At 39.3% G+C, this 27,461-nt stretch overlaps 1 protein-coding gene across 4 annotated transcripts in view; it reads right to left on the bottom strand.

Annotated features, from left to right (window-relative positions):
* LOC140480385 (triple functional domain protein) overlaps nucleotides 1-27,461 on the bottom strand; it is a 588,738-nt gene that overhangs the window by 51,739 nt on the left and 509,538 nt on the right. For 3 of the 4 annotated variants that reach the window (XM_072575177.1, XM_072575174.1, XM_072575176.1), the window contains exons 41-51: nucleotides 23,003-23,072; nucleotides 22,408-22,497; nucleotides 21,412-21,504; nucleotides 21,096-21,146; nucleotides 16,248-16,325; nucleotides 15,446-15,637; nucleotides 13,650-13,830; nucleotides 11,595-12,328; nucleotides 7,791-8,038; nucleotides 6,066-6,207; nucleotides 1,367-1,394 (exon numbers count right to left, since the gene is read on the bottom strand). In XM_072575177.1, the coding sequence (XP_072431278.1) occupies nucleotides 1,367-1,394; nucleotides 6,066-6,207; nucleotides 7,791-8,038; nucleotides 11,595-12,328; nucleotides 13,650-13,830; nucleotides 15,446-15,637; nucleotides 16,248-16,325; nucleotides 21,096-21,146; nucleotides 21,412-21,504; nucleotides 22,408-22,497; nucleotides 23,003-23,072 (1,907 nt within the window). The remainder of the gene's footprint in view (nucleotides 1-1,366; nucleotides 1,395-6,065; nucleotides 6,208-7,790; nucleotides 8,039-11,594; nucleotides 12,329-13,649; nucleotides 13,831-15,445; nucleotides 15,638-16,247; nucleotides 16,326-21,095; nucleotides 21,147-21,411; nucleotides 21,505-22,407; nucleotides 22,498-23,002; nucleotides 23,073-27,461) is intronic. The other variant, XM_072575175.1, reaches the window with a different exon arrangement.

The raw sequence follows: 27,461 nt of genomic DNA, 5'->3' as shown, positions 1-27,461 counted from the left end.
GAGTTAGTAAGTTTGCAGATGACACCAAAATTGGAGGTGTAGTGGACAGCGAAGAGGGTTATCTCAGATTACAACAGGATCTGGACCAGATGGGCCAATGGGCTGAGAAGTGGCAGATGGAATTTAATTCAGATAAATGTGAGGTGCTGCATTTTGGGAAAGCAAATCTTAGCAGGACTTATACACTTAATGGTAAGGTCCTAGGGAGTGTTGCTGAACAAAGAGACATTGGAGTGCAGGTTTATAGCTCCTTGAAAGTGGAGTCGTAGGTAGATAGGATAGTGAAGGCGGCGTTTGGTATGCTTTCCTTTATTAGTCAGAGTATTGAGTACAGGAGTTGGGAGGTCATGTTGCGGCTGTACAGGACATTTGGTTAGGCCACTGTTGAAATATTGCGTGCAATTCTGGTCTCCTTCCTATCGGAAAGATGTTGTGAAACTTGAAAGGGTTCAGAAAAGATTTACAAGGATGTTGCCAGGGTTGGAGGATCTGAGCTATAGGGAGAGGCTGAACAGGCTGGGGCTGTTTTCCCTGGAGCGTCGAAGGCTGAGGGGTGACAAAATTTTGAGGGGCATGGATAGGATAAATAGACAAAGTCTTTTCCCTGGGATCAGGGAGTCCAGAACTAGAGGGTATAGGTTTAGGGTGAGAGGGGAAAGATATAAAAGAGAACTAAGGGGAATCTTTTCACGCAGAGGATGGTATGTGTATGGAATGAGCTGCCAGAGGATGTGGTGGAGGCTGGTACAATTGCAACATTTAAGAGGCATTTGGATGGGTATATGAATAGGAAGGGTTTGGAGGGATATGGGCCGGGTGCTGGCAGGTGGGACTAGATTGGGTTGGGATATCTGGTCAGCATGGACGGGTTGGACCGAAGGGTCTGTTTCCATGCTGTACATCTCCATGACTCTAAATGAAAATTGGAGAAATATTTGAAAGAGGAAAATTGTAAGGATATGGGAGAAAGAATATGGCAGCAGGAAAGAGTCATAACAGGCTTGTTGGGTCATTCACCCCCCCTTCAATGCTGTATTACTCTGTGCTTCGCAGTCAGTTTTCACTAAACACACACATTTTAATGAGTCCGCTTTGAATGGCCGTTCCCAGATGTGTAACTGTAGAAAAGTTCAACTCATAGAATCACGACAATTTAAAAGGGAATGAAATTCACAATAATCTATTGTGCTGAATCAACTCACTTCTACTCTGAACATTGTTGCCTGGGACGAGCTGACATGAATCCCTGTCACAAATTCATATCATAGAGCATGTTTGCACTTAGCAGCTGCAACAAAATCCAATATCTAAAACAAGGCTGCTTACTCATACTTTGTGGAAATTAAAAGTTATTTAAATAACTTACCATCATAAATATAATTAGGGTTCAAGAGCTGAAAAGAAAGAAATGCAAATGATTTAATATAACATACTTTTTGCCTTGACCACTCCATACAATATAGCAAGTTCCGCATTCTTAACACTCACTGAGTAAACAAGTTTCCTCTAGATTCTTTTATAGAGTTACAAACCTTATTGAATTCTTTGAAAAGGTGACTAAGGAAGTAGATGAGGGGAAAGCGGTAGATGTGGTATATATGGATTTTAGTAAGGCGTTTGATAAGGTCCCCCATGGTAGGCTACTGCAGAAAATACAGAGATATGGCATTGAGGGTGAGTTGGAGGTTTGGATTAGGAATTGGCTGGCTGGAAGAAGACAGAGTGTAGTAGTTGATGGCAAAGGTTCATCTTGGAGTGCCGTCACTAGCGGTGTTCCGCAAGGATCTGTTTTGGGACCATTGCTGTTTGTCATTTTTATAAATGACCTGGAGGAAGGGTTAGAAGGTTGGGTGAGCAAGTTTGCGTATGATACGAAAGTCGGAGGAGTTGTAGACAGTGAGGAAGGATATGGCAGGTTACAACTGGATATAGAGAAGCTGCAGAGCTGGGCAGAAAGGTGGCAAATGGAGTTCAATGTAGCTAAGTGTGAGGTGATTCACTTTGGTAAGAGTAATAAAAAGATGGGGTACTGGGCTAATGGTCGGATACTTGGTAGTGTGGAAGAGCAGAGGGATCTTGGTGTCCATGTACACAGATCTCTGAAAGTTGCCACCCAGGTAAATAGTGCAGTGAAGAAGGCATATGGCGTACTGGCTTTTATTGGTAGAGGAATTGAGTTCTGGAGTCCTGAGGTCATGCTGCAGTTGTATAAGACTCTGGTGCGGCCGCATCTGGAATATTGTGTGCAGTTTTGGTCGCCATACTATAGGAAGGATGTGGAGGCACTGGAACGGGTGCAGAGGAAGTTTACCAGGATGTTGCCTGGTATGGTAGGAAGATCCTATGAGGAAAGGCTGAGGCACTTGGGGTTGTTTTCATTGGAGAAAAGAAGGTTTAGGGGTGACTTGATAGAGGTGTACAAGATGATTAGGGGGTTAGATAGGGTTGACAGTGAGAACCTTTTTCCACGTATGGAGTCAGCTATTACAAGGGGGCATAGCTTTAAATTAAGGGGGGGTAGATATAGGACTGATGTTAGGGGTAGGTTCTTCACTCAGCGAGTCGTAAGTTCATGGAATGCCCTGCCAGTAGCAGTAGTGGACTCTCCCTCTTTATGGGTATTTAAGCGGGCATTGGATAGGTATATGGAGGATAGTGGGTTAGTGTAGATTAGGTGGGCTTTGATCGGCGCAACATCGAGGGCCGAAGGGCCTGTACTGCGCTGTATTCTTCTATGTTCTATGTTCTACTATTCCTTGGTAATAGATTACATAATGTAATAAGTTAACTAAAAGCCAAAGTCAAAATTTGTATTCAAGATATAATCACAAGCTAATTTTCAAAAACAGTTGGAAAAGCATAGCAGGTCAGGCAGCATTCGAGCAGCAGGAAAACTGACGTTTCAGGCAAAATCCCTTCATCAGGGTCGATTTTCCTGTTTCTCAGATGCTGCCTGACCTGCTGTGCTTTTCCAGCACCACTCTAATCTTGGCTCTAATCTCCAGCATCTGCAGTACTCACTTTCACCTAATTGATTTTAACCTGACTGTGAATCCTCTTCCAAGAATGCCTACCTTGCAGAAGCTCTCCCCCTCTCTCCACAAGGATCTCAGTGAGTCTCTCTCTCTCACTGTAATCCCCAGGTCATCTCCTCTGCCCTGATGCTCTTCAGCCACATTCTGAAACAGACTTGCTACTACAGCCACATCTCCTTCCTCAGTGCCTGCCTATGAAACCAACTGATCCCACATGGACTCCGAACCACATTCAGACACATAGTTTGGATCTGAACAGGACAACCAGGACAGACTACAAAGTAAAAAGCCCAGCAACAGTTTTCCTTCAGGATCCTCCACTCCACACTCGCAGCCACGCGCCACCACCTTATCTCTCTACAGTCAGCCCTGCCTCAGCTCAGGGCCACACACTCTCAGAACTGCAAAGGACCCCTGCTGTATTTTATCCTCAGAAGAATTCATACACATTCCTGATGAAGGGCTTTTGCCCAAAACGTCGATTTTCCTGCTCCTCGGATGCTGCTGTGCTTTTCTAGCACCACACTCACAACTCTAATCTCCAGCATCTGCAGTCCTCACTTTTGCCAAATTTAAAAACAAGCCAGCTGACCACTTCTGCTCTGTAACTATTATATCATTCTACAGATTATTTCCTGCTTGGCCAGCAAACAGTTTGAGCAGACAGCAGAAATGTGGTTTCCTTTAATCATCTAAATTTGCAATTACAAAAAAAATGCATTGAAATACTTGCAAGTCATTTACCAGGTTTTCAAGTAATTATCTAAATATTGCATTTTAACACTTGGTATGACTGATAACTGTTTCAAAAGCAAATGACACAATTGATTTACATCTCATGTCTCTAGCTATTGCAGCACAGTAGACCACTAATGCAATTAAAGAGTTAACAACTTTAAATAACGGATAGTAAGATACATATGCCAGTTACATGTAGATGTATTTCTTACAAGTATTTACTAATATAATTAATGAGTATATTATTAGTGCATTATTTGATTAACACTTCAGTAATGCTACTTGCCTCAATCTGAGGGAAAGTAGTAAACCAAGCTCAAGTATCTGCCTACAAGATGGGGAAAAATTTAAAAGAATTGGCCCACTGCTGCATTTCCAGTGTTTCATGAAAACATTGACAGCCAGTGATCTTCAATATGAATGGCATATCTACATGAAAGAGGTGTAAAGGATACTTTTTCCTAATTTTTGAATTTAAAATACAGAATACACTGTATTTCCTAAAATACAGAGTAAATACAGGAAGTGTGCTCCAATTTAAAAAAATAAACATAAAGTCGATCTAGAATATGCTATTTTTAAAATAATGTAACAAGTCATATTACATAATAATCAAACTTAACGTACTGATTAATGGTTGAGTTTAATGGAACCTAATGGTCAGAAACATGTCAATTTTTGGCCAAACATTGAGAACAAAGCAAATAGATATTTGGCATCAATAAAGTTAGAGCTGAAAATGTGTTGCTGGAAAAGTACAGCAGGTCAGGCAGCATCCAAGGAGCAGGAGAATCGACGTTTTGGGCATCAGCCCTTCTTCAGGAATGAGGAAAGTGTGTCCAGCAGGCTAAGATAAAAGGTAGGGAGGAGGGACTTGGGGGAGGGGCGTTGGGAATGCAATAGGTGGAGGGAGGTCAAGGTGAGGGTGATAGGCCGGAGTGGGGTGGGGGCGGAGAGGTCAGGAAGAAGATTGCAGGTTAGGAAGGCGGTGCTGAGTTTGAGGGATTTGACTGTGACAAGGTGGGGGGAGGGGAAATGAGGAAACTGGAGAAATCTGAGTTCATCCCTTGTGGTTGGAGGGTTCCCCTCCCCCCACCTTGTCTCAGTCAAATCCCTCAAATTCAGCACCGCCTTCCTAACCTGCAATCTTCTTCCTGACCTCTCCGCCCCCACCCCACTCCAGCCTATCACCCTCACCTTGACCTCCCTCCACCTATTGCATTCCCAACGCCCCTCCCCCAAGTCCCTCTTCCCTACCTTTTATCTTAGCCTGCTGGACACCCTTTCCTCATTCCTGAAGAAGGGCTGATGCCCGAAACGTCGATTTTCCTGTTCCTTGGATGCTGCCTGACCTGCTGCGCTTTTCCAGCAACACATTTTCAGCTCTGATCTCCAGCATCTGCAGTCCTCACTTTCTCCTCCCATCAATAAAGTTAACAAAGAAAGTTGCTTGAAATGACGGCTGTGAAATATTCCGGTATTATGGATCACAAACAAATCTGCATACTTCAATGAAATAAGAAGACTGAGTAATATTTTTACACTCATCATTTATATTCTTTATATCTGAAAACAAGACTATCGAATGCATGATGAAGCTAAAATAATTCAATATTCCGCCCACACTCAGATTCACAGATTGTACATCATTTAAAAAAAACAGATGCTGAAATCCTGAAACAATGCAGTGTAGGTTTCATGCTGATCCCATGGATTCCAAATTGGTGTCACTAAAGAAGCAACATTCTCACCCAGGCTCTGGATTGATTGAGACTGGCTTTGCAGGAGTTGTTGAAAAATTGGAAGTCAGGATACTTGAGTTCCACTTCAGAATCCGACTTATCTAAAAGCGGTGACAGTGTCTTCTTTAACTGCCTGGACCCTACCTAGCTAAACTTTCCCGATTTACTTTGAAGAAGGGTGCAGATAATTAAGAAAATTAAGATAAATGTTATGACATTTTTATGTGCATAATTATTTCTTACTCCTGTTTCATATTTTTTAGGTTTAGTTAATGAGTCACCCAATGAGGTTGGCATGAATTAGAATACTGCAACACATCACAAGCTGTTAAAGAATGAGTTGAAACTGGCAATGAATCGATATCTCCTCACTCCCTCCACTGAAATAAAAAAAACTAATTTAACAAGGAGGAACTCTCAAAACTATGTCGGTGGAATTGTAATCTCATTATCTGTATGTTCATTTTAACTTCGAAAGATACTTTTAACTTCAAAATGGTGGAATATTTCCAAGCAAGGTATTTAGCTAATGGCTATTACTAGGACTTACCTTAACTGATACCTTATTTGGTAATCCTTCTCGTGACTTTCGGAAACCATTCTCTAACTTTCCTTCTTTCTTGCCATCTTTATCCTTCTTTTCATTTTTCTTTCTTAAACGGAGTGCAGTGTGCCAAGACGTTGATTTTCTACTGTTGCCAAATTTCACCCCAGAGGAGAGAGGACAAGAAAAAGAACAACACAGCCCATTTTAAAATATAAATAAAAATGATAATCATCCTGCATAAAATACACACTATTAATAATATTTACTTTCAGCACAGCACATTGGGAGGATCAATACACTGACTGAGAATGAAGGGATTTGGACAAATACTTTTCCTGTGAGCAGACACAGTGCAGAGGAGTGAGAAGTGGGAGCAGTTGTTGTGGTGGTGGTGGAGGGTTGTGGAAGCTAAATCAGAGTATTTTTTCAAGGTGTGCTCAAGTATTCTTACAAGCCAGCTTCAAATCACTAATGGCAGAAATATGGAAAAAGCACATCCTTCCATTGCTTAACATATTCGGTGTTGTGACAACAGGCAGTGAGTGATGATCAAAATAAAAGCTTCACCCTCAAAATACAGTAACTTTAATTACATCTCACACTGTATGGCTGAGAACAATGATCACACGCTTTCTATTGTCTCACAGATTTATCAAGTACGAGAGTTAACTGTATAGAACAATGGTAGCTACCAGCTACTCAAGCTGAGCTCAAAATTGCAGTAGTGTAACTTGATCTTGGTCCTACCATGCTCACTTGATACAAAAGAAACCAATTGAAGTCCAACATAAAACATCTTAACCGGAAATACAAAGATCATCCATTTGTGGAACCACAGGAGATGGGAGAAAAACTAAATGAATATTTTGCATCAGAACTTACTGTGGACAAAGACATGGAGACTAGGGAACTCGGGGAAATAAATATTTATGTCTTAAAGACAGTCCATATTACAGAAGTGTTGGAGATCTTAAAAGACATACAGGTGAATAAATCTCTGGGATCTGATCATGTGTATCCAGAATGTTGTGGGGAGTTAAGCGAAGAAATTGTGCAGCCCCTAGCAGAGATATTCGTGTCATTTACAGCCAAGGGTGAGGTGCTGGAGGACTGCAGAGTGGATGATGTTGTGCCTTTATTTAAGAAAGACTGCTAGAAACCTGGGAATGATAGGCCATTGGACTGAAGAGTCTGTTCCCATGCCTTCCATAATAATAGGTTCTGTATAACTGAGTAAGTATGCCACCAGATCTGGTATTGAGCTACATTGACCATGAAAGTTTCAAGTCTAATTATATTGGTTTGCATGTTGAAGTATTACAATTGGTTTCAGTGCTCTTGATGGAGTAATGGGAAATCAGTCTGTGCTTCTAATGCTGATTGCTTTCCAGTGATCTCAGTTGGAAAGTGTGCATGGTGGAATTTGCGTATGGTTAGGACAGAAATAAATATAACTTCTCTGTTTCCCTCTCATCACACGTCCTTACTCATACTGGCTGTCAAAGACATGTGCATCAGTTATCAGAAGGCTGTCAGGATCCATGCAGCTAAAACTCAGCCAAGCGAGGCAGGAGAATATTGAGATAGAGAAAATAATTCCTGTCCACTTGTCATCACATGCAAAGAAGTGAGAGAAGAGAGACCATTTGCATGATTTGGAAGAAATTGTTTTAAAGATTGACCATTTATAGAGTTAAGCAACCAAACTATGAATGAAAACGGACTAACTTTAATGTTCCTTCAGGGTTGTCTGGGATTATAATAGTTGTGTGACCTAGTACATAGCCAGGAATCCATCCCTCAGCTGCAGGGCATTGGTCAGTGGCTGCTCGAAACACCAAAAACATGTTCTGTTGGTTGCTGGCCAGGATTTGCACCACCTCGCCCTGGCATACATTGATTTCATCCTCTTTCACTGCAGTGTAATCATATGTTACCAGCATGGTGGAGATATTACTGCTGCTGCTACTTTCACTCTACAGGGGAGGAAAAAACAAGGTTGCAAAAATAAAATGTGCTTCTGAAACAATTCACATAGCAATGCATTAAATTGGTAATTTAAATATGGCTCACTGACTTAATTTTGTAATGAAGTTTCCTTCCCTCCCTCCGTCAATTAAAAAGTGACTTGAAACATGAACCTAAATTTATTGTTTTCAACACTTCAAATAACACAATACTCTTTTTATTATGACTTAAACAAATACACAGATACAACAAACTGACGAATAAAACATTAAGAATGGCCACAGCACATTGCAAAATCTCTAACATATATTATAATATTGTTTATTGTTAAACCTATACTTTAAGAAAACAAAACTGCCAATTCACGGTTTGAGATAAAACTGACATTAATGTTCTTTCTTCCTTTCCTCCTTTTGAAACGTTGACTCTGCTGAAATAAGATTCCAATTCACAAACACCCGAGTTACTTAGTACAAGTGACCAGATTGTATGGATGAACCTGGAAGGGTACTCAACTATAAGGAGCATCACAGCTAAACTCATACAAGTTCACTGCCAGCACGAATTGGTGGACAGTGATCAGGAGTAGGAAAATTGACGTACAGGCACATTGGAAGTCAATTGTACTGCCTTTTACTGCTGCATTAGTCAAGATCAGTTAACTTAGTCCAGACTGCTGTGATCTTCCTGATTTGAATAGGTCCAGGCTACTGGGAGAATACCTTAAAATAGAACAACTTCCCTCCATATTAATCAAATAACTTATGAAAAAGTGATGAGTAGCCCTTAGTTTAGCAAAAGCAGGACAGTTCCAAAAAGAATTAAAACATGAACAACTTAATGTTTCATAAACAAGGCCTGCCAATTTCAAATGCAAGACTTCTCCATAAATTTGTAGTTGGAACAGAATGTGGAGACGTGGCTTGAAATTCATTCCTATCTAGTACTAACATATTTTGAAATTCAATAACTGGTTTCATTTAAAAACTGGAAATTCTGCAAATACTCAGCAGGTTTGTCAGCATCTGTGGAGAATGAAAGAGTAAATGCCTCAGGTTGCTAATCTTCTACTGCAACTGGATAAGATGTGACAGGTTTTAAGCAAGTTCAGAGGCAATGAAAGGAACAAGTATTGAACAAGATGTTTGGGTGAAAGGCAGGAGTGATTAAATGACATTTGGATTTTGGTGCAAGGTGAAAGGAAATGGGAATAGGATAAGCAAAGAGACAAATATAGGTCAAGAAGAAAACTAATGGGAAAAGCAGAAGTATTAATAAATGCCATTGGAGATAAGGGAACAGGGCAGAGGATATGATCCAAAATTGTGGAACTCAACATTGAATATGGAAGACTGCAAGGTGACTAAACAGAAGGTGAAGCGCTGTTTCTCAATGATCATATCTTGATTTGACCCTTAACAGCCTTCAAGACTCAATGTGGAGTTCAATAAATTAAGATCATGCACAACCTGTGGTCACCTTTTTTGTCTTTAGATGAAGTGACTTGTGATTATCCTGGTTTTCCCATTCACATTACTTCTACTGTACCCCAGGCTTCCCTTTTAATATTTTCACCCTTCCCACATTAATTGTCTCCTTACTTGCTCAAACCTGTTAGATCATCAACTTTTCTGGTTCTCACTAATGGTCATCAGCTTGAAGTATGTGTCTCCACAGTTGCTGCTGTTTGTGCTAAGCATTTCTGGCATTTAAAATTCTATTTCAGTGTTCCAGTACACATAAAATTTTGCTTTTGTAATAGCTTGTTTCAAAAGTTCTCCTATAAGTTTAAGACTAATGGTGTATTAATAATAATTGATGAATATTTAGTGGCATCTGATGCAGAGAAAGTTAGACTATGCTTGGAGAGGAAGCAAATAATTCAGCTACAAATCACATATTGCCTGCCAATTGCCAGTTGCAATCTGCACCGAAGCCTGCAAAACTACCTTTCATTAGGTAGCCGCTAGAAACTGAAGAAAATGGAATAGAATGATTTATACTCCACTTCATCTCTTTCTATGCCAGAATTGTTTCACCATTGCTAATCATGTATGCTTTTCTGCATCATTCCCCAGAAACACAGTTGCCATTTAAGGCATCCATGTCGGTGATATAATATTAATTCAATGTTCTGCATTTTTGCACTGCCTGGAGGAGAACAGAAATGTGTCATTTTATTAAAACTAATTCTCATACCAGAGAAATACCTGCATCCAATTTTCTATGCTTGAAGTCAGACAATTATCACTAAAACATCCATGTATAATAAATAACCTTTTAAAGGTCATCAAAGTGACATCTAGCTTTTGACCAGAGTGGTTCAGAATCTCACTCCCACCTAACATGATAACTCATCACCACGAGTACTCTGCACATTTTAATTGTGGATTACATAAGACCATTTTTGACATACAAAATACAACAAGAATCATTTTTTTTTTGACACAACTGGTACAAAGTTGCTCCCTTAATTGAGACAGGAAAAACATACAAATTGAAACAAAGAAGAGGAGAAAAAGAAAGTTAAGGACTAGAACATAGAAAGTGGAACAGCAGAATGTCATGTGTACATATTATTTTAGCATCTGCTTAGGCAGCAAAAAGCACATGCTTTCAAGCAAATTGGATCAATACAGTGGAACTTAACAACCTATCCAAAATGCTGTGCTTGAAAACTGAGGGACATGCAATGCATAGTGAGCATGCAAGAGTTTAAAAGAAATAAACTAGGCTAAATGTAAGTAACAATATTTTTGTGAGTTTGTTACACTGTTCAGGGAAACATTTTCACTCTGATTATTTGCATTATATTTAATACAATTATTTCAAAGCAAACAAATTTTGGGAAAAGAAACAAACTTTGGAAAGACATTTGGTAAAATTGCTTTTTCTTTGGAAGGGAATACTATCTCCCATACCATAAGGTAAAGCATTACAAATTTACAAGATATTGAAAAACAAAATATACTTGTGAAGAATTTCGTGATCAATAAAGTTAAAATTAATTTGTGACGGTCAGTGCATTTAAACCTTCAGATGTTATGGCACCCTTAAGCAGTTTCAATGTCTTACATTGTAAGCTGGACAGCTTCTTGAACAGAAGATTCCATATGTCAGCTGCAGAAACTGGCTGAACAAGATAAGGGATGATGCATTGAATCAGCAACTGGCAATTAAAACAAAGTTGCAACTAGCAAATTTAAAGAAGCGTGACCAGTCCAGAGAAATGCCCCATTAATATATGTGGTAAGCTGGTCTCTAAGGGAAAAGGGTAAAGATGCAGTTTTTTTTTGCCAAAAGTCAGCTGTTATTTTGCCTTCTGCAAGGCAGTTGCAGGAGCAGTGGTTAGTAGATGTTTAGGCTGATAAGTTTTTTTAAAAAGATCTTGACAGGTAGACAGTCACAGCGATGAGTAGTTAGGCAAGTTTTTAAGTTTCAGAACAGAGCAGTTTACTTTTGCAGAGCCAGGAGGAATTAGTACGGAGAGTGATACTGACGCACAGAAGGAGAGCGTGGGAAGGTTTTAGAGGAGCTCACAGGACAGACTTGCTCCGCTCTTACCCCGTTGCTCTGGGTGGAATGCACCGATTGCTCGCTGGTCGAGGAGCACGTGCTCATACGATCAGTGTCCTTGCTGTGCGTGGAGTGGCGGTGGACCTGGCGCTGCAGGGAGTCCATGTCCCCTGGAAAGGTGAAGGAACCAGGGCGGCTGGCAGGTGAAGCTGGGTGTGAGCTCCAGAAGGAGCCCTTGAGAACAGGACTGCTGGGAGGGAAGGGTTCTTTGTTGAAGGGAGAGGAAGGGAAGGTTGTAGACAGCGGAGAACTCAAGGGTGATGTAGTGCCTGGCCGTTGCTTTCCTATTGTTAGAGTGCCCACACTCCCTCTTGGTGACCGGTTCTCTTCTAGACTACCTCGTAATTCCTTTAGGCTTCCATCTCCTGTGTTGTTGAGTGGTCCTAATGTTTTCCTGGGACTGTCAAGGACTTTTTTCCTAGGAATCTGTTCCAAGTCCCTTTCGTTGCCTTCTCGTTCCAGGTGCCTGTCAGATTGACTGGAGCCAGAATCTAAGGTGCTGTTGAGTGTCGTCAGGGTAGGGTTGCGAGCGGACATACCTGTCAATCTGTCTACCTCTGTTTGGGCCGAGGCCCCAGAGGAGACCAGGACTGGGGAATGGTGCCGGATGGGTTGGGGGATCCGAGATGGTCTGGAACGGCTTGTACTGATCATTCCACTACAGCTATTAGGTCCACTAGGGCCAACATGGTTCCTCTGGTACTCAATTGGAGATGTCAAAGCTGAAGCCAAAAAAAAAAGTTAATTAGACAAATGATACATTATAAGGTTGGAATTAAAAATCTAGATAAAAAGAAGGTTGAGATGAATGGGAAGTGGGGATTAGAACAGCTCTCTCAAGGGTCATTTATACTCAGTAATTTTCAAATATTTCCAGATTATTTCAATGTATGCTTTTGTGAGTTTAATATGATAAAAGTTAGTTCCCTGGATTGCACAAATAATTCAATCATTACAGGTGAAATTTGGTGATGTATTACTATTTTTCTAGTAGTTCAAATTTTTGAGCACTGCCTCTGGAAAAGGGTTAATTATTAATTACCTTCCTTCTTAAAACAATACTATGCATGATAAGAATGGTATAGCAAATTTCCATAGGGAACCGTTATAATACAACAAAAGCACAATTAGTTTAAGTTTGATTCCATTTGCTGACCTAGTTAAAAATCAATTGTGGGCTCCAGTATGCTTCAAAACTTCAATAGGAATACAGCTAAATCTGAAACATCACAGTCCATTTTCTACAGTGCTGATACAAAATTGTTCTAATTCATGTTAGTTATTGAACAGAAGATGCTTAATGTCTATATTGAGAAGTTACTATATTTTCAAATGCTTAGGAATTTAAAAGTAGCTAATCCTTGTGAATCCATGGAGTGATGGAATGCACGTTTGATCCTTAGCTCTGCGAAAGCCCTAATTTTATCCACGTTTCTTTGAGGCCATTATGGACGGAGGCTAAGTAGGTCCAACTGAAAGGAATGATGATAATTGGTAAATTACTTCCTTATTTCTTGGGAACATCTCATTGGAACTAACACACTAAGGCCATTTTGTCTGTCTCTAGTTCATGATTACTCAATTTTTTGGGAAAATCAGTACTGGTTAATAGGGTTGGGTGCGTGTGGAATTAAGACTGAAACCATCTTTGTTAGTTATAACTTTAGAAATGGTGTTTTACCAAGGCCTTTGTAACTTATCAGCACTTACAAAAAAAAGTAAAAATATTTTGCCTGTATACAATTTTATATAGTAAATTTATACAAATAATGTTGCTGAAAAAGCAAATTTAAATAGAAATTGTAATTATCATTATTTTTATAGAAATCTCAGGGCAAAGGAAGAGAGAAGAGCAGTCTGTAATTTCCAAGACAGCCCAACTGAAAATGATTTAATGTGGTACTGACTATACTAGCTTGACTACTGTTCATGGCTCACAATTGGAGTTATGCCATTAACTAATGTAAACGCCTGAATGACTAATAGGGAAGAGGAACAGCGAGATTCTATTTAATGCATTTGCTTAAAAAAACCTCAAAATACCATTTAAAAAGTTGCGCTGGTTTTCCAGAATTTGGTTGATTTCATAGATCCACATTTGGCGTACTGTAGGATTTGATGCTTGCAGAACATAGATTTCTACACCGCCTTCAGCTGATCGTGAGGTAAGTGCAAATTTACATGGATCATTCTCCACATTCTCTTCCAGGCCAAGGCAACTCACCTGAAACATAAATCAATAAACCATTGGGTATTAGATCATTTGAATTCTAAATCCAAACATTCAAAATTAGCTTACCCAAAATGACAGATCCTCTTTATAAGAATGATATATTACTTGTGTGCTTCATGACATATTGCAAAATTGCAATCCTAGAGCATGATTTTCTGTCTTTTAAAATTAATGGATTGAGAATGGAGTTTTACTCCACAACATAACAGCAAAATGCTCTTGGTCTGTCAACAAGCAGTAGGCTCGAAGAACACAACAAGCCAGGCAGCATCAGGAGGTGGAGAAGTCAACAAATTGGGTGCAACTCTTCTTCAGGTCCTGTTGTTTACCCTAACAGATGGTGCTTCAAAACCAAAGGCTTGACAGGTCTTTTGAAAAACTGGTATAGTCAAGGGGACATGGCCAGCTCTCTAGTTGGGTAGTTCAATTCCGTTTGGGAGTGAGGTAAGAGTAACAGGGGAAACTGGAAGCCTTCTCTCTGTCCTTCTGATTTCAAACTGTATGTTGCCTGTGTCATTGTTTACTGTTTGTGCTAAGGGATGTATGTATTGGGACTTGCAAGCATCTTTGAAACAGCATCATTAAGTTGGATTTGGATAGGATAAGTTAACCAGTATTCTGTTTTCTGTGTTTCGTTCCTTAAGTTTGTAGATAAATTTTGTTTGTTTAAAACCTGGCAGTTAACCCAGCTGATTCACTCCAGGAATATCCACTATCCACTGAGCTAAACAAGTAGCAAGGTTACAGTCTAGGCTACCTGCTTAAAAATGTTTTGAGGGGTCTGGCTAGTCCATGACAGTGTAGATTGATTTGTTTTCTGATTTATTTCACCCTAGGATAAATGTCTCATCTCTTCAGCCTACTGAGGTCAAAAATTAGAGAAATTTTGAGAATGACATTTGATTATACCATAATGATTCATCAACACCTTGCTCTTGGCCACCAGGAGAAGGTAGCAGCAAGGAATGCAATTGCTGAAAAAGTCCAGCCTTGCCAACCAATACATCTCCTGTGCCCGTCTCTTGCAAGGAAAACCTTACCCTACTTATCAGCACTCTGGGGCCTCCTCCATCATTGCTGTGATGCTGCAGGCAGCAATTCTAGCAGTGACCACCACATCTAATGATACTGTTGACACAGATGATGCTGCCACCTGATTGATTGAATGGCAGCTGCACAAAGTGGCATCGCTACTTTTACAGGTAGGGAAGCCCTGACATCAGCCATTAACTGCCTGAATGCTACTTCATTAAAGTCTGGAATTCAGATGTAATGCCTTGGCTCCAGCCATCCACAGCAATTAAATATGAACCAGTATCTTAATTGCTGATTAAATTACATATTTCACAAGGAAGCGGATCTGTGGCTGGATTGTACATCATACATCTATGATAACTGATATTTTTGATGATACTACTGCAGATTTAGCTACTCAAATGGGATCCAAAACACCTTTATAAATTTAAAAGTAAGGCATTAATTGACATATAAGAAAACTATTAATATTATAATTTGGCTAAATTATATGAAGTAATTAATTATTCCTTGAGTTAGAAGATTTACTTGAATTCTGTAAAAAAAACTATTAGATTGATCTCGACATTACCTTGACACTGTTTTTAAATAAGTAGCCAGGCATGGAGAAGCCTTTTTTCTTATCTAAAGGCTCACTAAATATTGCAATCTGTTCAAAAAGGAAGACTCTCCGCTCTTTACTGCGTGAAAGAAGTCCAGCATCCTGATCTGCAACAAAGAATGTGTCCTGGAGAAGCAATCTTCCTTGGGCTACAATTTTCCCCTGAAAATAGAGGAAGAAACATCACCCACTTTTTCATTTCCATAGGAGGATTCAGCAAGTCTAACACAAAATATTAAAAATACATTTAATCATTTATGTCCATACAAATCAGAGAAAGAGTGCAGTTAAAAGGGACTCTGCTATATATAATGTGAATGGCTATGAGTAGTCCTCCTCTTCTATGTTGCGATCACAGACCCATTTGTAAACCACACCCTTTCTATTTATAGAAAGGAGAAATTCTCAATCATACTGCGACTCTCCATTAGGTACTTTGTAAGTTAAAACTTGTAAAAAACATTCTGGCAGCTCGGGGTTAGGTTACAATCCTGTTTTGAGCATGGTTGCACACATTATTCACATTGTTGTGAAGTCCCAAGATGCTAAAAATATCATACATTTACAAAATAACAAGCATTTAAACATACCCAAAAAAAACCAGTTAAATTTATAATACTTTTGATTTGTGCTATTTCGCTTTGGAAAATGGAATGACACACGTTGAACCCATCCTCCTCAGATTTAGAAAATGAAGCTGAGCTATTGTAAAAGAACAGAGGAGGCTTTCCTGAAACAGACCAAATGAAGGAAATCAAACTGTCAGAATTACATCGAATCCTTGTAGCCGTCCAACATTCATCATATCGTTGCATCGCTTTGGTACAACACACATGACCTCCACAGCTTTCTATATGTAGAAGACAAAGGAAAGAAATTATCAGCTTTAATACTCTTAGGTTTATCCATTTTAAGGATTTAAAAATATCTAAAACTTTAATGTCATTCTTTCATGTGTATCTCTCTTAGCTGTATTATTTTGATTGTTGCAAGCACATGACAAGAAGCTAAAGAACCTTGTGATGTAAGATCACAATGGCTTACATAGAACATAGAACAATACAGCACAGAACAGGCCCTTCGGCCCACGATGTTGTGCCGAACTTCTAACCTAGATTAAGCACCCATCCATGTACCTATCCAAATGCCGCTTAAAGGTCGCCAATGATTCTGACTCTACCACTCCCACGGGCAGCGCATTCCATGCCCCCACCACTCTCTGGGTAAAGAACCCACCCCTGAAATCTCCCCTATACCTTCCACCCTTCACCATAAATTTATGTCCCCTTGTAACACTCTGTTGTACCCGGGGAAAAGTTTCTGACTGTCTACTCTATCTATTCCTCTGATCATCTTATAAACCTCTATCAAGTCACCCCTCATCCTTCGCCGTTCCAACGAGAAAAGGCCGAGAACTCTCAACCTATCCTCGTACGACCTACTCTCCATTCCAGGCAACATCCTGGTAAATCTTCTCTGCACCCTCTCCAAAGCTTCCACATCTTTCCTAAAGTGAGGCGACCAGAACTGCACACAGTACTCCAAGTGTGGCCTAACCAAAGTCCTGTACAGCTGCAACATCACTTCACGACTCTTGAATTCAATCCCTCTGCTAATGAACGATAATACTCCATAGGCCTTCTTACAAACTCTATCCACCTGAGTGGCAACCTTCAAAGATCTATGTACATAGACCCCAAGATCCCTCTGTTCCTCCACCTGACTAAGAACCCTACCATTAACCCTGTATTCCGCATTCTTATTTGTTCTTCCAAAATGGACAACCTCACACTTGGCAGGGTTGAACTCCATCTGCCACTCCTCAGCCCAGCTCTGCATCATATCTAAGTCCCTCTGCAGCCGACAACAGCCCTCCTCACTGTCCACAACTCCACCTATCTTCGTATCATCTGCAAATTTACTGACCCACCCTTCGACTCCCTCACCTAAGTCATTAATAAAATTTACAAGTTCAAAAACATACTGACTACAGAGATTTTTCCTTCCCTTCTCTTAGTACAGCTCCATTTTCCAACTTTTCCCTTTCAATCACGCAGAATTTAGTGCAACAAGTGAGGAGATGGAATCAGTGTAATCTATGCACTATACTTGAAAGTACTGTGTTGTGAACTGGATAACAAAGATGCTTCAAGGAGATTTTGAGAGGCTAAATGAGTGGATAAAAATTTGGTAGGTGGAACACAATATGGATAAATGTGAAGTTATCTACTTTGGTGGCTCAGTGGTTCACACTACTGCCTCACAGCACCAGTGACCCGGGTTCAATTCCACTCTGGGGCAACTGTCTGTGTGGATTTCGCTCATTCTCCTCATGTCTGCCTGGGCTTCCTCTGGGTGCTCTGGTTTCCTCCCATTTTTCAAAGATGTGCAGGTCAGGTGGATTGGGTTGGTCATGCTAAATTAGCCAATCGTGTAGTGTTGTGCAGGCTAGGTGGATTAGCCAAGGGAAATGCAAGGTGGATCTGGGAGGGATGCTTTTCCTAGAGTCAGTGTGAACTTGAATGGCTGCTTCCACATTGTAGAGATTCTATGAAACATAAATAAAGCATTTCTTAAATGTTGAGAGGCTAGGAAGTGTTGAACTTCAAAGAGACTTGGATTTTCTTGCTCATAGGTCACTCAAAGTTAGTTTGCAGGTACAATAACCAAGGAGGAAAGCAAATGGTATGTTAGACTTTACTCGAAGACAATTTGAAACTGGTGTAAAGATATCACACTGCAATTACATAGAGCCTTAGGGACCACACCTAGGGTATTGTGTGCAGTTTTGGTCTTACCTATGGACTGAAATACTTGAAGTACAGGAAGCACAATGAAGATTCATGAAACTAATTCCTGGAATGGAGGGATTGTCATATTTGGAAAGATTAAACAGCCAGGGCTTGCAGGGTCTAGAACTTAGAAGAATGAGAAGCAATCTTATCCCAAGAGAAAATTCTTCCAGTGATCTAAGTGTAGATGTAGGAAGGATGTTTTGCTTGGTTGGACTGGGCAGAGTTGGGGTGGGGTGATTGGTTAGAACTGGGACAGTCACAATAAAAAGATGATTGTTTAGGACTGACAGAAGAAAGGGTTTCTTCACTCAGAGGGTGGTGAATCTTTGCAACTTTCTGTGCTAGTGAACTGAGGGCCTAGGAGTTGAGTTCATTCGAGATTGAGATCAATAGATTTCTACACATTAAAAACATCAAAATGGATATAATGCAGGAAAACAGTGATGAAGCAGAAGATCAGTGATGATCTAATTGATGGTGGAATGAAATTAAAAGGCTGAATAGCCTACTGCTGCTTCTTATGCTATTACAGGATCCCACCCTCATACTAGATAGCCTCATGGCTTCACCTTTAACTGGAAGGCAAGAATGAGAGATAAACCCCTACAGTGAATTCAGAGTGGCCTGGTCCATTTTAATTTCCGGGTCACATTTAAATAAGGTAACACTGTCTCCAACCTGAGAAAAGAATAGTAACATCAGGGTTCGTTAGTGACAATGGAAGTTGTGTTGAGCTTCAGGAAGTTAGGGACACAAAACAAGAAGATTCCAGCCCATGTCTTCCCCTTCAGAATTCAACTGATTGCGTAAAACTCAGACCTATCACTTCATAGAATACAGTTGCAATACTAGTCCTTTGTTCTGTTTTACAGGCAAAATATTTTCATGATAAATAGAAATGGACATGCCATCTCAAATTATTTATTTGCTTTGCAAATAGGATTTTTATTTATTTTGTTTTACTCAATATGCAATCTCAAGATGTGAAATTTACTTTTCAAAGCCATATATTGAATGACTATAAGAACATAAGAACTAAGAGCAAGAGTAACCAATCAGCTCCTGAGTCTGCTCTTCCATTTGCTACCACCATGGCCGATCTTATGTTGGTCTCAATTGCATGTTCCTGCCCTCTCTACATAACCCTTCAACCAATTATTAAATAAAAATCTATGTCTCCTTAAAGTTACTCAACGTTCCAGCATCCACCATACTCTAGAATAGTGGCTACCACAGATTCACAACCAACGTTTCCTTATCTGTTTTAAAGCTGCTACCCCTTATCCTAAAACTATGACCACACATTCTAGATTGCCCAACATGAGGACACTTTGAAGAAACCACTTTGAAGAACTTGGTGACTGTTTCACAGCACATCTATGATCTGTCTGCAAAAAAGACCCTAATCTTCCAGTTCCTTCTCACTTCAACACACCACCTTGTTTCCTGGCCAACATCTCTGCATCAGGTTTGCTCCAGTACTCCAGCAAAGCTTAGTGTAAGCTGGAAGAACAGTACCTCCTTTTCCGCTTGGGAACTAGTACAGCCTTCTAGACTCAATATATAGTTCACTAGTTTTAGGACTTCAGCCCTTACCCCACACACCAGGTCTTGTTATCACATGGTCTGCTATTACACTCACCCCACTGTTAGCCACTAATGGTCCCCATTAGCTGTTATTAATTCTCCTAGAATGACCATTATTCACTCCTTTGTTTGTCGAACTGTTCTTCTCTGTCTTTTGGCTTTATTTCCACCTTTTGTTTACTCCTTACTCTCTCCCTGCATTCTATATTCTTATAAAAAGCAACTTTTTTCTTACTACCATCAGTTCTGAAGAAAGGTCACTGGACCCTAAACATTAACTCTCACTTCTCTCCACATGCTGCCAGATGCACTGAGATTTTCCAGTAATTCCTGGTTTTGTATGAAGAAACATCCTTTCTATGTCTCCTTTGTCAATCTTCTTTTAGCAAATTATATACAAGGTCTCATATGAGATCAATTAGATCTACTCTCATTCTTCTAAACTCCAGAGGGAGCATAGGCCTGAACTGCTCAATCTCTCTTTACAAGACAAATCTCTCATCTCTGAAATCAATTTAGTGAAACTTCTCTGAACTGCCTCCATTATAGCTACATCAAGTAGGGGAACCAAAATTATATGCAGTACTCCGGTGTGGACTCATGACTGCCTTGTACAGTTTCAGCAACACTTCCCTAGTTTTGTACTTTATTTCTTTAGGAATAAATGCCAAATTTCTATTTGTTTTCTTGTTGTATCTGCATACTGTTTTTCTACGATTTGTGCACATGGGCACCCAGATCCCTTTGTACCTGAGCAGTCTAAAATTTTTCACCATTTAGGTAATAAGTTGCTATATGTTCACAGATCATAAAAACAGTAACAAGCTAGGTTACTAGTAAATAAAATAGTACACCTTCTTGCAAGATGCAATGAATAAAATTAGACTTCAGACTTGCTGTGAAATAACTACTGAAAAATCTGCAGTGCATTCTGACTGATCAAATGAGTAGTCATCTTCAGAGGGAATACAAAATTGTGTCTTTCAAAAATACAACAGAATGTAAGTGATCACAATATTCATAATTCCCAGTAACAAGACTTTTTTTTCTCTGATTACACCTCTGTGAATTGCCTTGGCAAGTCTTCCTATGTTAAAGGTGTGACTTAAAATCTTGTTCTACGTAGAGAATGTTGTCCTCTAGGTACAGCAGTTAAATATACTACCTAGCTTATAAAATGACAATGCTTTGATGACATGGGAAGTATTAATTTTGGCAATGATGTGTTGAGACAATACCTCCAGTTCTGTTGTGTCAACAGCAGCCTTTTTTGAGTATTTAAGAAAGTCCTGTGCATAGAGAGGATAAACAGAATTAGCCAAAACTTTCATTGTTAATCCAGAAATCTGACTTCAAATGACTGTCCTCCATAGTAATTAAAGCAAAAGACAGTTTGTTCTAACACCGCATGCACAGCTTTCTTCTTGTCATAAGTAGAATGCATAGGTTTTTGTCCATGGTCATTGTCAAATAATTACTTGACTGCATTCTGAGTATATTTTCCTTAATATACTATATAGTCTTTCAATTGCAAGTTTCCCAAGATGTACTAACCTTAAGCAGGAGCTGGTATTTCATTATCCGTTGTACTGGTTTTATTAGCAGGTCTGTCAGTTGTAATCGATGACCAAGTCGCTGTTTTATGTCCTTAAGATGACATTAAAAAGTATGATTTAAAGCAGTTTTTCTTTTTCTAACATACATGTAATAGCAATGTCCTATTCTTCCCTACCTCAATTGCATTATATTAAGCAATATACATTCTGAATGAGTACCTGGAGTTTTAAACATAATTGCAGATGTACAGTAAAGCAAACACAATCATGAAAATGTCAAAGATATAATAGTTGAAAGCTTTTTGCAAATATCAGACTATAATTCAAAACAGTAGTAAAGTTTGCTTTGCATGAGACACTGGAGACAAAACCGCAACCCCCGGTGGAATCAGTGGGGAAACATGGGTAAGAAAGGACAAGTGAGAACAATATAGGGAAACTCTGTACACTGAAGACAATACAAAGTGATCATTTTTGTCTCAACATACAAGCCACAATATGTTGCAATGGAAAGCCACAGAAGAAATAAAGAATGGTCCAAATCTTCTGGTCTTTAGCTTGCAGCAGATGTGATGTAATTTAGGGAATGCTTGTTAGGATTCAATGGAAGTCATGATACTAAGACCTTAAATTCAATTGCTTTTTGAAAGACTTGTACCTTTAAAAGCTTAGCTGAATGCAGAACCTACTGAAGTAAAAAAGGGTCTATCAACCCTTCTTACACTAGGCATTCTTTCCCTGGAGAGGGTCTGTTGGTTGTTCAATGATTGAGCCAAAGTCAGAAGGCCTATGAATCATAAAATGGCTGGGGCGCAAGCAGTATCAAGATGTTCAGTGTCAACCCTGATTGGACGATGTGGCTGACATTTACATACGCACTTCATATATTATGTTAAATATGAGTTTGTTCAAGTTCTAGAAATACCAAATATCATTCACAAGGTTCAGTGGCATAGAATTTAATTAAAACTTAAAATATGTCCAAAGTTCTTACCTCAAAATAGGTGTCAAGATATTCAGATACAATGTATTCAGATTTGGGCTTGTTTTGACAGTAAACTATATACATATGCAATCTTCTCTCCTTTGTGGTTTAGTGAAAAATAAAAACAATTGTAAGTAACAGCATCACTGAAGAAGTACATTTTTAAAAATTAACAATCGAATACTCTTGCCTTAGTTATCCTAATAGGAGAAAATATTTTCAGCTTAGATCGCATGCTATCATTATGGCTTTTGCTGAAGTTCTAAGGAAACTGCCTGGTTGACATTATTATGCAAATATTCCCACAATGTTAGATATTTCAGTGTGAGAGAAAGACAATGATTGATTGTAGCTTCCACCTGTTAAGACTTGTGTCCAGCTATCATAAAATATACTATGGCCTATTAGGGACACGTGTTTTGCCAGTACTAATGAACTGCATTTATGACATCAAGAAAGCTGAAGGAAACTTGTTTGTAAGAATGAATTTAGAATGTTTAATGAAAGTTTACTGAATAGCGGATTTCTGCGTTTCAACTATCCATTCAAAATGGAAGGATGGGAAGAAAGAAAATATTTTCTGTTTACAGAAAATGCAACTTACATGTTTGACAAAGAGGGAAGCTAATTTATCAGGGTCCTCAAGACACTTCTCCAGCTCACCGAGAAAAAAGCTAAAAATTAAAAAATAGGTAAACATCAATAACACCAGGTCATATTTTGTTTTTAAAATAACAGTGAGGCATCACCCTTATATAATCGCAAATAGCACACCAACTTCATGGGAGGTGCAGATATTGCCATCTTTGCCCTCTCGCATGGCTGATTGGCAATAAATTGCACCACTCCACACCTGGCTTTGTGAAAATGCATTTTGCTGTCTGCCATTTAATTTGATGACTATTGTTTAGTCGCAATTAATACAAACCAAATTAATCATAGAAAATTAAAGCTTGCATTTTGAAGCAGTAAATATTCTTTCATAATGTGATTATTGGGTTAGGCTGAAAATAATAGAAACTGATAAGAGGCTTTACAATGGGCTGTTATGGGAGTGGAATTACACTGGCTCACTCAGGTCTGCTAAGATTGCTGGAAATCAGTAACTGCTGTTTCTTCAAAATAAGTTCTACCCTTGGACAAACTATTCAGGATTTGTCACGTGCACAAAAACTTCCAAATAAGGCATATACAATACATGGCACAGAGACCTGTGTATAAAGATCCTGAGAAGATTCCTTTGTTCAAAAGAACTTTGAAGAATAATGCTGCAGGAGGTATGCATTAGAGCAGGAGTGGGTAAAGATATTGAGAAGAGTTTCAGCCTGGCCAGCTGTTGAATCACCTGGTAATAATGTTTGGGGTTAGTTACAGAACCCAGGGTAGTGAAAGACAGTGACTGAGGTCCCTCCAGTAGTTAAAAACGTGTATCATTCATTTAAGAACTTAATAAATAAATGGAGTTTTATCAAACTCAGTGTCCCTGCTGTACCTTTATATATCTATACAAACTGTTATCTCTCTGAGACAGGCAACATGATGATTATTAATTACTCACAATGCCACTGAACATCGACCAGAAGTTCGGAGTATCACTTCTTAAAATTGTTGGAGGAGTTTAAGAATGGCAACTTTGATTCCTTTTCCAGTTTTTCCTTTAATTGCCATTGACAAAAGAGCAGAACTCCAAAAGGATGTAATATCAAGGCAATACTTGACCAGTGTGTGACATCAAGAGACCAGAGCAATATTAGAGTTAAATGGACTCAGAATGAAAACACTCTGTTGTTGGAAGCATACTTAACACAAAGCAAGATTGTTGTAGTCGCTGGAGGTCACTCATCTCAGCTCAAGAACTCAGCTGACGTTCCTAAGGGTAATTTCCTCAATCCTTACCTTCTCTCTACCTTAAGGTTATAGGTGGGAATATTCACTGATGATTGTATAATATTCAGCACCACTTGTGACTCCTCAGACACTGAAGCAGTCCAGGTCAAATGCAGCAAGACCTGAACAATATTCAGGCTTGGGTTTACAAGTAGCAAGTCACATTCATGTCACACCAGTGCCAAGCAATGACCATCTCCAACAAGTGAGAATTTAGCCATATCCCTTTGCATTCAAATGACATGACCGTTAACAATTGAACTTTGACAGTACCTTGTGTTTAAAAAAAAGAGAACGAAGGCAGATATTTTCTGTCAGGAACCGGCCCAAAAGGTAATGCACTTAATTATGGATCTAAGGGCACTGCAGATGAACTGGCACCAAGTAGTTGCTATTCTCAGAGCTGGCAGGTGGAGAGATGTTGAATTGGTTAACAAAGGGAGATCTGGTGCTAAGCAGCCAACCATCAATAATGTTGATTGAAAATGAAAAGAAACTGAGGATTTATTTTCAGGATCTGACTAGGTTTTCACAGGAAGGGTTACTGTTGTGAGTCCTGATCACAATGAAACAACAGAGGAAATATAATTTGTGATCATTATTTTTCTGTGTGTTAATTATTTCACTGAAGTTAAATAAATTGAACAAGTGCAGTGACTCATAACCAGTTGCTATGAACCATAAAGCAGAGACAAAAAAAACTGCAGATGCTGGAATTCAAAATAGACAGGCAGGAGGCCAGAAGATCACAGCAAGCCAGGCAGCATCAACAGGTGGAGAAGTCAACGTTTTGGGTGTAACCCTTCTTCAGGACTGGCCATGAACCATAAAGTATACATTCTATTCACACAAAAAGCATTGAACAAATGGAAAACTTCAGCTTGAAACCTAATATGCCTGAGATTTAGATATAAATTTAATAAAGAATAATGGATGCTGATTTATGACTGGCAGATTAAAATGCCAATCATATTAGAGCATAAATGTTATGAACCCTCTGAATTGACACAGAAACAAATTTGAGATAAACAATTTTTAGAACATAGAACATAGAAGAATACAGCGCAGTACAGGCCCTTTGGCCCTCGATGTTGCGCCAATCCAAGCCCACCTAACCTACACTCGCCCACTATCCTCCATATGCCTATCCAATGCCCGTTTAAATGCCCATAAAGAGGGAGAGTCCACCGCTGCTACTGGCAAGGCATTCCATGAACTCACGACTCGCTGAGTAAAGAATCTACCCCTAACATCTGTCCTATACCTACCACCCCTTAATTTAAAGCTATGCCCCCTCGTAATAGCTGACTCCATACGTGGAAAAAGGTTCTCATGGTCAACCCTATCTAAACCCCTAATCATCTTGTAAACCTCAAACTTCAATAATGGATTCAAAGCTTAGTGAGATGTCAAAAAAGTGTAAAATAAGCTTATCATATGTGTTTTGATACTGAAGTGACTTCCAAATAAAATTTACCAATGGCGGAGATAACAGGTTGAAACAGCTGCTACATGAACACTAAATAAACTACCTAACTGACATTAAGTAATTGCTGAAAGCATATTACTAATAGCCATGTTGTCACAACATGATGGTTCTAATTCTGCATTAAAAATAATGGTAAGGCTATCAGCACACTCCCCTATTGAATAAAACAGATACTGACTTTTAGGGCTAACTTACACAAGGTATTGGATTAAATGCCAGCAGCTGAGAGAACCAGAAGCTGTTTTGCAGCATTTAACAGGCAATTGGTCAGAACTGAAGCAAGATTTCTGTCTTTCTGAATCAAGAGATTCTGCCTTAGCAGCTGGCAAGTAGGAAGCTAAGAGGTCTTGAGAACTTCAGGACAGAGAAAAGCAATGCTGGATGTGTGAGAGTATTTGAGGCTCTCACCTCGTGCTAGTAAGCAAGCTTCATGGGTGATAAAGGGCAATTTGCAGCATGAGGCTAAACTTTAGGGGGCAGGATCCTCTGGCAGGTCCAGGTAATTTGTCCTGTAAAGGATAGTCCTTTCCTTTGGCCCCTGGTCCTCAGGCTCAACATACCAGGCTGCTTCTTGGTTGTTAACCCTTGGTGGGAGTGCATCAGACCTTTAATGTTCGGCCCTTCGGAGGGGGGATAGGGTTGGTGACTGATGCCATTTCTGCCATTGACAAAAATGTGTTCAGAGCAGGGATGAAGTCACAAGACACCAGGTTATAGTCGAGTACGTTTATTTGAAATCACGATGGCTGAGAGAGCCATCGTGCCACCCATTACTACCTCATTTGCACTGCATATGTGCATTGGTATGTGTGAAACATAATCCTTTGGTTTTGAGTTATTTTAAAATAATGTTAAAAACTGTATTCAAAAAGGTTTTTAGCCTCTTTTGTATCTATTGAATAATTCTTTATTCTTTTCTGTTCATGATTTTACAATAAACACATTTCTAACTTCTATTTCCTGTTTTAAGTTCAGCATGTTTCAGATCAACAGTGGTTACTTGTCCCGTTCACAGAGGTCCCAGATCTTTAGCAGCAGGAGCCATACTGAAAAAAAATTCTCTAATTACCACAACTTGCTCATTTAAGCTTACTAAAAATGCAAGTTGAATGGCGAGTGTTCTTTTGCAGAATTACAAAACCGGGGCCCAAATATTTTAGTTACATTTTTGACATCAAAATGCAAATTTTTCCCCTTTGGCATCAGTTCATGTTAATATAGAAACTTTTGAAGACTGCATACAGCACAGAATGAAGGAAATCTTTTTCGGTTAAAAGAGTTTTCTCAAGAGAAAAAAGAATCAGATGGAAATCTGGAAAATACTGCACCATTTTGATTTTAACTATAATAACATTAATATAACAACTTTAAATTAGTAAAATTACTCAAGGCAATTTATGGAAGTGATTACTAAACAAAATACCACAGAAGGAATTGTTAGAATAGGTGGCCAAATGCTTGGTAAAAGCAGCATTTTAAGGAGCGCCCAAGAGGATGCAATAAAGGTAGCTAGGCAGGGAAGTTCAAAAAGGGAATTTCAGAATCTAGGATAAGGCAGTTGCATGCACAGCCAGCAATGGTCTATGATAATATCAGAAGGCTAAGCAGCTTTCAGAACCAAGTTATAAACTTTGAGAATCAACTTTTCACCAGCAATTATGAAGGTGATTGATGGATGTTCCATTTA

Source organism: Chiloscyllium punctatum, chromosome 8 (assembly GCF_047496795.1).
Source record: "Chiloscyllium punctatum isolate Juve2018m chromosome 8, sChiPun1.3, whole genome shotgun sequence".
NCBI classification, from domain to species: Eukaryota; Metazoa; Chordata; class Chondrichthyes; order Orectolobiformes; family Hemiscylliidae; genus Chiloscyllium; species Chiloscyllium punctatum.
The sequence above is the reverse complement of the archived record's forward strand: the minus strand, read 5'-3'. Positions and strand labels throughout refer to the sequence as shown.